The sequence below is a fragment of the Panthera pardus genome, unplaced genomic scaffold (assembly GCF_024362965.1).
Source record: "Panthera pardus isolate Hobbes unplaced genomic scaffold, ASM2436296v1 HiC_scaffold_20, whole genome shotgun sequence".
NCBI lineage: Eukaryota > Metazoa > Chordata > Mammalia > Carnivora > Felidae > Panthera > Panthera pardus.
Window position 1 is genome coordinate 88391694 of NW_026526766.1, and position 12229 is coordinate 88403922.

The 12229-nt window shown below is 54.5% G+C and overlaps 1 protein-coding gene across 2 annotated transcripts in view; it reads left to right on the forward strand.

The window, feature by feature from the left end:
* Positions 1 to 12229, forward strand: part of ABL1 (ABL proto-oncogene 1, non-receptor tyrosine kinase) — a 144142-nt gene that overhangs the window by 127118 nt on the left and 4795 nt on the right. For both annotated transcript variants that reach the window (XM_019420793.2, XM_053908436.1), the window contains exons 5-10: positions 3707 to 3791; positions 4639 to 4816; positions 6568 to 6752; positions 9094 to 9246; positions 10459 to 10548; positions 10895 to 11059. In XM_019420793.2, coding sequence (XP_019276338.2) covers positions 3707 to 3791; positions 4639 to 4816; positions 6568 to 6752; positions 9094 to 9246; positions 10459 to 10548; positions 10895 to 11059 — 856 coding nt within the window. The remainder of the gene's footprint in view (positions 1 to 3706; positions 3792 to 4638; positions 4817 to 6567; positions 6753 to 9093; positions 9247 to 10458; positions 10549 to 10894; positions 11060 to 12229) is intronic.

Genomic DNA, 12229 nt, shown 5'->3' on the forward strand with positions numbered 1-12229 from the left:
CTTTCGCGTGGATGTCTTCCGGCGTCTAGCAGCCTTCAGCGGGCATTTGTGTCCTTTCCGGTACTTTGCCGTTACAGACCGTGCCCCAGGGGTTCTCCCCGTTGGCCGTGAGGAGACTGTCCCGGTGCCAGTTTGCACGCGGCCAGCCGTGCCGAGAGAGTGCCTCCGTTGCCCTGCTCCGCCAGCCTGTTTTCGTTGGGGTTTTGTTTGTGGTGTTTTCCCCCAGGCAGTTGGTTCTACTAGAGAGCTGCAGAAATGAGCAGAGAAGCGAGGGCTCCAGGATGGCCCTGGACAGTCGCACGCGCTGGCCCTCTGACTTCTGAGGGGGCTGGGCGTCAGGGAGAGAGGCCGCGCGACCTGGAACCCACCGTTGCGCGCTCTCGCGGCGGGTTCTGTTCTGGCCGTGGGCTGGATACGCCTGCGAACCCGAGGACCCGAGTTCTGGGGGCTCGGTGTGCGGTTGTTTCCGCGGACCTGGCGGGTGAACCGCTTTCCTCGGTCTGGCTCCGAAGCTCGGCCCCATCTCTGCAGCCCCGTCTCTGGCGGGTGCGGGATGCTGCTTCCCTGGGGTCGTAACCTTGCTCCCCTGCCACTTGGTTGAGAACCAGGGAGCGAGGGGGAAACGGACCTCTTAGCCCCTCCCCCCGGGGACTTGGTCCCTGCTGAGACTCAGGGAGGCACCCGTGGGACACTGAGCCGCCGATGTCTCCGTTATGCCGGAGAATACCTTCACTTGGGGGCGAGGCCAGGGAGCAAAAAGGGTGAATGAAGCTGGTTAGAAAAACAGAAGATGTTGGGTCCAGAGAGTGCCTGTCTGTGACACGACGAAAACGGCCGGCTTCTCAGCCGTGTTCGTTACAGTAAAAGTGGGTCCTGCCGGCTGAGTGCTGCCCGCGTCTGGGCGCGGTGCTCGGGACTCTGCACACGAGGCAGATGCTGCTGTTTTCCCGGTGTGTAGACGGGACCTTGTTCAGAGACCTCTCTTCTCTGGCGTGTGAATAACCGAGCTCTGTACGTGGTCACACAGCGGCAGGGCTCGATCCACGTAGCTCTGAAGCCATCCTTCTAACCACCCCTGTACCGGCCAGGCCTTCGTGTGCATCTGGGCCAGGCCAGTCGGTCCCCATGAGGAGAGCTGGCCGACCCACCTGACTTCCAACAGACAGGGCCGAAACTCCGCGTTCACTCAGTGGTGCTTTCACCCTAATTATCTGTGTTCATTTTACTCCGTACGTGGAAGATGTCTCTTTGAAAAGATGACGGAGGGGCGCGTGGGTGGCTCAGTCGGTTGAGCATCCGGCTTCGGCTCAGGTCATGATCTCGCGGTTTGTGAGTTCGAGCCCCGCATCGGGCTCTGTGCTGACAGCCTGGGGCCTGCTTCGGATTCTGTGTCCCCCTCTGTCTCTCTGCCCCTCCCCTGCTTGCGCTCTGTCTCTCTCTGTCTTTCAAAAATGAATAAACGTTGAAAAAAAAGAAAGAGTTTAAATGAAAGGAAAGGAGCATAACAGGATAGTTTCCCGGTTAACACAGCTACTAGAAGAGAATGCTGCTGGTAGTGGCAGCTGTAGGTTGAACCCGGCCGGATTCCACCAGGGGGAGACAAATTCACGCCGATTGCCCTGAAAGAAAAAAACAAGGAATTATTTATACCATCCACATGTGTGTGTGAGTGTGTAGGAATGAGGGGGAAGACAAAAAGACGGGCAAAAAGAGGAGAGGGATGGCTCCGAAAGCCGTATCGTTGTTCTCACGTGTCCACGCCTCTCAAGATCTAGAACGTGGTTCTTCTAGAAAAGCGGCAGGAGCCATCAGAGCCCACGATCTCTGTGAGATGGTTTCACTGTGCGGAGTTGGTTATTGTGGTGCTTGAAAAGAAGGAAAGCTCCACTTGCCCAGAAAGCTTTATTTGAGAGCTGCGTCGTGAACCTCCTGTTGGCCAGGCGAGGCTCTTGAGGCCCCCGGTCCCTACGTGAGCAGCATCGTCTCGGCGGATTCCAGAAGGCTTCCCAGCCCTTGACGGCAGCGCGTCACCCGGTGTTTCAGACGCGCCAACGGCACGCTCTGCGGAGCGTGTTAAGGAGCAGAGAGGACTCCCAAGAATCGAACAGCCAGCGGAGCGGTGGCAGGGATGAGTTCTTGCCCTCCGTACGGCTTGACACGGAGACTACCTACGATGTCTCATTGACATCAGAGCAGCCCACGATTTTTAAAGAGCAGCCAATTGCATCTGAGTTTCAGCCTCAGAGAGCCCTAGACTAAGTGATAATGGGCTGACACGTATCCTCAGCGGTCACGCTCCGCTTGTAGACATGATTGGCCGCAGCGGGAACGTGCTGAGTAGAGGTTGACCTGTCCTCTGGAAATCTCCACGTGCAGGGGCAAGAATGGCGCGGCCACCGGGAGGCTGCAGTCGGGACCCTTTGAGTGCTCTGCCTCCTGAAGGGGCAGGCACGACCTGGAAGGTTCCGCCTTGAAAATAAGCCTGATGAAGCTTTGCTCTTGGGCGAGTCTAGTTTTCCAGGCGTTCACTCCCCATCTGCCACGCGGTCTTTCTCTCCGGGCAGACGTGGACTCCGTGTTGAAACTCGGAGGGTGGTGTCCTGCCTGTCTCGTTGGCCTTCGTGGCCAGGCTCTCGCACGCACGCGGGCCACGCCATTGGCCACCCGCTGGCTTCTGGTCGCGGCAGTCAGAGGACAGTGGGTTCTTTAAGTCCTAAAGAGGTTTGCCTGATGCAGGCCACAGCAAGCCTCCCGTGTAACGGGGCCAACTGTGGTGTGCGGGGCCAGGGGCAAGGCCCCCTCGAGTTGAGCCCCCACCCAGAGCACGTGAGATGGGGGGATAGCATCACGTTTGCTCTGGGCGTTTGCTAATATTCTTTGTCTCCGTGTGGCGTTTAGATACGGTGAACTTGCTAGAATATGACATCTCTGACGATACCCGTGAATCCGTCGTCGGGGGGGCTGCTGGGGAGGATTATTGTAGAACCCGTAAATCGACCCGGTGGATAGTGCTGATTGCTTCATTGAGACCCCCATAGCTCTGCATTTCGGGCATCCTCTGTGGTACAGAGTGTTTTGAGGTGGTATTCTTCTTTAGGATAGTATCGTTTTGTGTCAGGGTCTCTTCCATTAAATTGGGTACATTTCTGATTCTTCAGGTGATACATATATATATATATTTTTTAATGTTAAGTGTTTTAGGACTCCTTGGAAACCAGCCCTTCTTTAAGGAAATAGAACTATCCTCTGCATAGCAGCCCCCAGAAGCAAGTTGCCAACATATATTTATTGTTGGGGAAAACTCTTCTTTTTTTTTTTTTTCAATGTTTTTTTTATTTTTGAGAGACAGAGTGTGAGCAGGGGAGGGGCAGAGAGAGAGGGAGACCCAGAGTCCGAAGCAGGCTCCGGGCCCCGAGCCGTCAGCACAGAGCCTGACGCGGGGCTCGAACCCACGAACCGTGAGATCGTGACCCGAGCCCAAGTCGGACGCTCAACCGACGGAGCCACCCCGGCGCCCCATCAAAGGGGAAAATTCTTTACGCCACGGGGGGCAGTAATCGATCCACTGCAGGCATCGTGCAGGTCGGCCCTGGCGAACCGGGGTGGTTGTCGGTCGAGGCTCCACTTGGTACTAACCGTTCAAGCCGTGCTTTCCTGCTCGAACACTTTCTTTGCTGAGACAACTTCCTCCCCTTTTCTCCCCCAGGAGGACACCATGGAGGTGGAAGAGTTCTTGAAAGAAGCCGCAGTGATGAAGGAGATCAAGCACCCCAACCTCGTGCAGTTGCTGGGTGAGTGAGCTCTCAAGAGACGGCCTCTCTCTTACGCCCCCTGGGGTGATGCGGGCGCTATGACAGAGGAGGGGAACGCGTCTGACGTGGACGTCTGTCCTCTGGCGACACTCGGCCCGTGGTGGCAAGGAGGCCGATGCGGGATGGCGTGTGCGTGGACGGAATAGGCCGTTGCTTTAAGTGGAGACCCCAAAGTCGTCCGGTGCAAGTCTCAGCCGGCCTCTGAGACCAGAGGTTTCGAGAGTCCCTTCGCTGCAGTTCTCCCGCGAGCAGACGTCGCCACGTGGGGGTGACGTGGGCTGTGGGGTGTGCACCTGACCTTCGCTTCTGCGCTCGGTGGCGGCGTCTTCTGTTCGAGTTCAGGGGCTCGAGAGGAAGAAAAGAGCGTGGCCACCTCCCTCCCACAGGAACACATCACAAGCCACGAGTGCTTGGGACCGTATTAGACGTCGGGCCCCAGACTTTGGGGCAGACACAGAACGTGTTTCGGGGGCTCTTTTCTTTCATTTTCTTTTCTGTTTTTTTATTTTATTTTTTTTTTTATGTTTATTTTTGAGAGAGGGGCACGGAGTGTGAGCGGGGGAGGGGCAGAGCGAGAAGGAGACACACAGCATCCGAAGCAGAGGCTCCGGGCTCCCGAGCCGTCAGCACGGAGCCCGACGCGGGGCTCGAACTCGTGAATGACGAGATCGTGACCCGAGCCGAAATCGGACGCTTAACCGACCGAACCACCCCCCCCCCCCCCCCCCCCCCGCCCCAGGCGCCCCTCAGGGGTCCTTTTCTGGTGCTTGTGCAGTTGGGAGCAGAGCGGCCCCCCCGAAGCCCTCAATGTCTGTCTTGTTGGCAGGGGTCTGCACCCGGGAGCCCCCGTTCTATATAATCACTGAGTTCATGACCTATGGGAACCTGCTGGATTACCTGCGGGAGTGTAACCGGCAGGAGGTGAACGCTGTGGTGCTGCTGTATATGGCCACGCAGATCTCGTCAGCCATGGAGTACCTGGAGAAGAAGAACTTCATCCACAGGTAGGGGCCTGGCGGAGCAGCCCTCCTCGCGGCGCCGCGGAGCGGGCGCGGGGCCCGGGCAGCCTCCTCCACGAAGCTGCAGCCCACAGGGCGTGAGGGCTCAGCCTCTCGCCTCAGCGCCGGCGGCACGTTGGACGCTGGAACAGAGGCAGACGCCGGGTTCCTGACTTTGCCAGCTCCGGGCGCGCGTCTGGGCCCACGGGGCAGTGGATCCCCGCGGTAAGAAACACTTCCCTCGGGAGCATCTTGGACTGAGCGGAATATCCAGCGAAGCCCCTCAGAGGCGTCCGTGCTCCCCGGGGAGGCAGAGCGCTCGGTGTCACCAGGAGTGACCTCCCCCGCGGGGGGGGGCTGGCGTCGCGCCCACACCGCCCCGCGGGTACAGCCGGCGCGTGGCTTTTGTTTCCGAGCGGCGTGTTTTCTGCGCCCGCCCCCCCTTCCCTTTATTTCATTCTCCGCTTAGCTTGCTGTCCTCCGGTCCGGGGACGCGTCCACGATTGTCAGGACGGCGTCAGTGCGGTCCTGAATTAAGCGCCTTTGCTGTTCTAAAGCCTGGAGGGCTTTGACCTTCAAGCGGGCCGCAATTATCTTGCTGTTCGCATTCTTTGCTGGTGGAAATGGCTTCCTGGCAAAGGAGGGTTCTGTCCGAGCAGGACAGAACCCGATGGGCTTTGCCGGTGACTTTTATACAAGACGTTCTCCACGCCACCGCCCTGAACTTTCCTCCCCAATTAACTCAAGCATGAGACCCGTACATGAGATTTCACAGCGAGGGACGAGAGTAGAATGTGTGAGACGTTGGCGCTTCCTTGTAAGACAGATTTCCTGTGCTGCACGAGAGCCTGATTCCGATGCGCCTGTCACTCAAAGGGTGAACCCTCTGAGGCTGCAAATTGAGATTTCTTGACTTGTGGTTCGCTTTGCATGGCTACGTCTGTCCCCCCTTCATTTCACAGACTTAAAACGCTTTACCAAAATCCTATTAGGCACAAGTCTTCTGTATTTAATTGCTCTCTGATTGCTGACGATCAGGCGATCTTACCTTCAGCCATCGCCTAAAGGTGCTGCCTCGTCGCATCCCCCTGTTGCGTTTTGCCTTGTGATTTCATGGTTAACATCCGTGAACCAGAGATTAGACTCCCACCTCCCTGGGAGAATCCGGAGGCGAGAGGAAGCCGATTATACGGGAGAGAATTTTTAGGATACGTTCGGATACGCATCAGGAGGAAATAGGAAAGTAGGAAACACAGTTTGGGGAGGAGGAGGGGGCGGAGTGCTATGGGCTTTATTTTATTTTGTCCTCTGTCAAGTCTGGATAGGCCACATGGAGACTCCCTCCGATGGAAGTTTCTCCCAGTTGAGGACTGGCTGGTGCCTTCGTCCCCCGTGCCTGCCGTAGAGCCGTCCTAACCCAGCAGACCCTTAGGTGATTGCAGATAGGCAGGTGTGAGTTAAAGCGCTTCACGTATTAAGTCACGACCACTCACGACAAGCCTACGAAGTAGGCACTGCCATCATCTTCGTGTTACGGGTGCGGTAACTGAGGCCCAGGGTAATGAGCTTGCTCCCGCCCACCCTCTGCTACCTCTCCCCGCGGTGGGAGCCCGGGCGGATGCTGAGGCACGGGCACAGGTTCCCGGGGGACTGGACGCGGTCGTCGGGAGGGCGCCTTCCCTCAGTGGCGGTGGATTTGCGGAGCCGGGAACGCGATAGCCACAACTCTCACGGCTGAACTCTCTCTCTTTCCCCAGAGATCTTGCTGCCCGAAACTGCCTGGTAGGGGAGAACCACTTGGTGAAGGTGGCTGATTTCGGCCTGAGCAGGTTAATGACAGGGGATACGTACACAGCCCACGCCGGGGCCAAGTTCCCCATCAAGTGGACAGCGCCAGAAAGCCTGGCCTACAACAAGTTCTCCATCAAGTCCGACGTCTGGGGTAAGGGCTGCCGCTGCGGCTCCCGGTCGGCCCTCACCCGCAAGCGTGGGCTCCTTGTCCCGGTTTTCTTTGTCTCCTTGCCTTTCGCTGCCTCCCTCTCACTCCTTCATTTGTTTTCCTTCATCCCTTAATTCTCTTTCTTACCGTTTTTTTTCCTTTCTCACCTTACAATCTTTGCTCCCCTGTTTTCTCCAAAATGAAGTAAAAGCGGAGTTTTCTTCCAGAATAATTCAGGTTGCCTTCCCCCCGCCCCCTAACTTCCCATCTCCAGCCCGAGCTTACTGCTTGGGTTTGTGGGGGCACTTAGCCCAGCCTGCAGGCACCCACGATTTTCTGTAGTTTGGTTTGGGCTTTACGTAGGATATTGCCCCCTGAAGCTTCATGTGCCAGTATTTGATTTGTGTCTTTTGTTAAAGAACTTGTTACAGCAGGTAGTAAGCATACGCTGAAGAAGCATATGCTCATTGCACAGTGAGCCCGAGGTACGCGTCACCCAGCTTTACCGGCCGTCGCCTCATGGCGCTCCTGAACCCTGTACCCCGCCCCCCGCCCCGATCCTTACTATCTTGAAACAGACCCCCGATAGCATTTGATTTTGTCCATAAATACTTCAGTATGAGTCTCTTAAAGGTGTCTCTTTTTTATTCTTGTAACCACATCGCCCTTCCTCCCCGAATTGATCGTCATTTTGAATATTACGATGCAGTCAGTGTTCACGTTTCCAGTTGAGTGTTCGTAGTCCCGCTGTCGTGGTCCGTTTGAGTTGAGATCCGGATACTGTCCACACAAGGTGGACGGTTGATGCCCCGTCAGTGCCCTCTGGTCTGCAGGCTCCCTCTCCGTATTTGCCGCTCGCTCGCTCGCTGTTTGTGGAAGAAACCTCACGTGTCCTTGCAAGTCTCCCACGCTGTACCCCGTGCTGTGATTTAGTGCGTTCCTCTGTCTTCGGTACCCCTACTAAATGGGCAGTGGGATCTGGACAGTTTGGTCACGTTCGGGTTTGACTTTTTTCTTTTAGCAGGAGCACTGGGCGCGCTGTGCCGCGCTTTGTAGCTGCACAGTGCTCGATTTGCTCTCTTTTTTGTGATTTTAGCAGTTTCTAATCCCCAGTGCCGAGATCCACTGATTTATTAGGGGTTGCCAGACGGTAATTCTCGAATGCTGTCACTCCTCGTTCCCGGCTTAGCTCAGTACGGCTGTCAGACGAAACCCTCATCTGCTGTGGGGTTACTTCAGGGTATAGTTCACACAGGAAAGGCCGCATAGTTGTTTGTCTCCTTGCCCGGGCTTACCAGGGGTCACGCAAACGAGCTAGTTTTTTAATACCCTCGGATGGTGACCAAGTACATTTTTGGGGTTTTTTGGGTTTTTCCTTTTGTGATGATATATACGTATATATGTGTATGACGTGTTTAGATGTATCTGATGTGTTTTAAGCCACGGTAGTTCTTCTCCTTATTGATAAGCAGAGTGTCTCCTGTTTGGCCAGATTGCTCCCTTTTGACAAGACTCCCTTGTAGTCTTTGATGGCGTCTGTGCTGTCTAGAGTGATTAAGATATTCCAGGTTCGTTCCTGCCCTGAACCTGAATCATGCATTCTCCAAGGGGTCCTTGGATCCCTTCAGTGGGATCTGGGATTTCAAACCTACAATCTGGGCTTTCAAAGATTTTGTAAGATTTTTATGAAATGTTTAGAGTTGGAAGGGGCCCTGGAGATAATCTCATATGCCCCGAAAGGAGACGTGGCCCGTCTGAGACCCTTAGCCAGGTGATCTCAAAACTAGGAGTAGAAATGGCGTCCTGATCTCCAGCCCTAAGTTCCCTGCATCACAAATCCCAGTAAAGATGGTCACCTTACCTCAAAGACCCTGGAGAGGCCGATCAGTACAGTCCTCTTCTCCCCTGCGGTGCGTTTTAGTCTGGTTCTGTCCTGGGCTGTTGGTCGTTAAAGGCCTGGTAAAATGTTGGTGTCTGGCCTGCTTCTGAGGGTGTGGTGGCTGCTGCTTTTTTTTTTTTTTTTTTTTTTTTTTTTTTTAAATGTTTATTTTTGAGAGAGACAGAGCCCAAGTGGGGGAGGGGCAGAGAGAAGAGGGGAGACACAGAATCCGAAGCTGGCTCCAGGCTCTGAGCTGTCATCACAGAGCCCGACACGGGGCTCAAACCCACGAACCGTGAGATCATGGCCTGAGCCGAAGTCGGATCCTTAACCGACTGAGCCACCCAGGCGCCCCCTGAGGGCATAGGTGCTTATAATGTCCACTACACGGGTAACCAATTTCAAATGCAGGAGAGTTAAATTTGCCACATCTTGAACAACCTTCCTCTCTCTTTTTCCTTGCAGCATTTGGAGTACTGCTTTGGGAAATTGCTACCTACGGTATGTCACCTTACCCAGGAATTGACCTGTCCCAGGTATACGAGCTGCTAGAGAAAGACTATCGCATGGAACGCCCAGAAGGCTGCCCAGAGAAGGTCTACGAACTCATGCGAGCATGTGAGTCTTCCCCAGCCGGTGGCAAAACTTCTGTGTGGGCTTTGTAAGAAATTCCCGTGCAGGAGTGTTTTCCTAAAGTAAAAAAGTATTTCCCTTCCTGTCTTTATTCACATTCTTCAGAAACAACTAATATAACAGCTGCATGCTTACTCAGATTCCGTGTCTCGATACACGTTATTTATACATAGTATTTATGTGTGAGGCTCTTTCTGTTTTTCATGCAGAAATGGGATGGATGGATACCAAACTTAGATGTCTTATTTAAAAATGCAAATTCCTGGGCCCTGCCTCCAAACATTCTGCTGTAATAGGCAAATACTCCCGGTGACATTCACCTGGGTTGGTTTTATTTCGTGTGTGTGTGTGTGTGTGTGTGTGTGTGTGTGTGTGTGTGTGTGTAAAACAACTCCCTCAACTTTTTTTGCACACAGCCGTAAGGCTCACGTCAGTTTCATGTCCATATTTCAAAGATCCCGTCCTCTCTCCATCCCCTTATTTTTATACAGCTGTTTAGCTTGCCGTTAAATGATGTATTCATCCATCTCTTCCCCTTTTGATGGACATTTCCTTGTTTTACACCTGTGTTTGGCTTTTGCCATCGTGAGCAAAGCCGGGATGAACGCCCTCCTACGTAGACGTCCGTACATTGTGCCGGTAGTTGTGGAAGTTGACCTGTTGGTCCAGAGAGCTATTTGCGTTTTAAATTCTGAAAGATTTTACCGAATTGTTTTCCAGGAAAGGTGTACCAATTTGTATTCCCACCAGAAGTGTGGGAGAGTTAATTCTGCATCCTTACCAACACGAGCCTCCGTCAGTCCATCATCCTCATGTTAACCTTGTTTTAATTAGCCTTTCTGTACTGGTGAGGACTTTAGACTTCGATAACCCAGAAGTGAGGGTCAAATGGAAGCCACGTGACTCCGTGATTCTCTGCACTTGATTGAGTGGGGCCGGGGAAAAGATTTATAAATGCACTTCTTGCTGTCACAACTCTCTGGGGCTCTACAGTCCATATTCCTGCCAGTGTCTAAGGTCTTTTCGCATTCTTAATGTCTGTGGCAGGACACGGTGACATTTGTCACTTGTCCCAGCACAAGATGGTTAGCAAGATGTGGGGTGCTTCTTTCATCACCGGATCTTCCTGGAGAATTACTAGCCCCACACTTGTTAGCAGGGCCTCATGCGTGGTCTGCCTGGGTCTCGTCTGTCCAGGTTGGCAGTGGAATCCCTCCGACCGGCCCTCCTTTGCTGAAATCCACCAAGCCTTTGAGACCATGTTCCAAGAGTCCAGCATATCAGATGGTAAAGTGCCCATTCCTGGGGGTGCCTGCAGTGGGGCGAGAGGTTGGGATGGAAGGGACGGCCGGGCGGGGCTCCAGCCCGGTGGAGCTCTTCACTTCCGGCTAGAAGAGCCCCAGGCCAGCAAGTTATCTGAGACCAGAAGGCCGGGCAGAGGCGTGGAGCGTGGAGATCTCTGTCTTGTGGCCACGCACCTTTCTGGAAAGTACCGAGTGCGGTTTTCTCAGCATCTGCGTCTCTTTTTCTGTACCTGCGCGTGGATGACCACTCTTGCCTGAGAAACAGAACGCCAGACTGACGCCATTACTAACGGCCGCTGATTTTTGTTTTTGTTTTCGGTGGTTCTTAGAAGTGGAAAAGGAACTGGGGAAAAAAGGTGTGCGAGGGGTTGCGAGTACTTTGCTGCAGGCCCCAGAGCTGCCCACCAAGACAAGAACGTCCAGGAGAGCCGCGGAGCACAAAGACCCCACTGACGTGCCCGAGACGCCCCACTCCAAGGGCCCAGGAGAGACCGGTACGTCCCCCCACCCCCACCAGGCCCAGAGGGGTCCACGCCGTCAGGGCCAGCGTAGGCGGATGGGAAGCAGTGAGTGCGCCTGCACGGCGGGCGGGCTAACTCTAATTCCTTGTCAGTGGTCCAGCTTGAAAAGAAGAAGGTTCCCCACGGCGGCCCACCCTCCTCCTGGGAATCATCAGGAACCATTGGCTTCGGTAGTTAGCTCAGTCAGGTAGGCACAGGTGCTGATGAAACCGATGGGGAAGACAAACCCGCCTTCTCGTGGATTATTCACGGCATTTGTGGTTGCTCTTGCAGGGCAGATACAGCAACAGTAAACATTGAACCAGGTAGAGAGCAGCTTGTGGCAAAAACGCTGGTACGAACAGCTCCCTGGGACGGACGGAGCCGAGAGACGCCCGTGGCACAGAGCTGGCGTCCGCGCCTGGTCTCTGATACAAAATCCTGTCGGCCACCGTTCCCTAGACGAGCCAGCGAGGTGGGGGTGGTGCGGGGGTCTCAGGATGCTCGCAGGAATGCTGCTCGCAGATGGGGACCTGGTGGCCCCCGTGCGCCGTGCTCTCCTTTGAGTTAGGACATGCTTGTGGAGCGCTTGCCCCCCCGTCCTCCCCCCAAACCGCAGAAATCTGGGTTCGTAGAGGCTCCTAGGGGATGCTCTGATGGACCACAGACTGAGCGAGTGGGAAGGGGCATGGTAAAGCCCGAATTATGGGATGTTTAGCCATAGCAGGATCTGTAGTCCCAGGATTCCCCCTTTTTTTTTTTATATTGTGTGCCCATGTCAGTTAAAAAAACAAACAAAAAAAGATGGGAAGCCTGGGTGTAGATGTGTATGACTGTGCAAATATGTGTAACTTAAAATATACCAAAAACGTACACTTAGAAGGTTTATATAAGAAAAGAAATCCAAATTACGATGTTTTCCCTCCACACCCCCCGGGTCGCCCTGCTCACCCACCCTAGAGGCTGTGGCATAGAGACCATCCAGAACCTTGGACCTTTGTCCTTCTGTCGGGTGTCATGATTTCGGCAATTCAGTGGTGGGAATGGGGAGAGGCCACCGTGGAAACTTCAGGCTTATGAGAAGCCCGGTGATACACAGCCCTGTTCATTTTCGGCCGTCGGGATTCGCGTGTCGTTCTCCTGGTGAGCCGAGAGGGCCGGCTT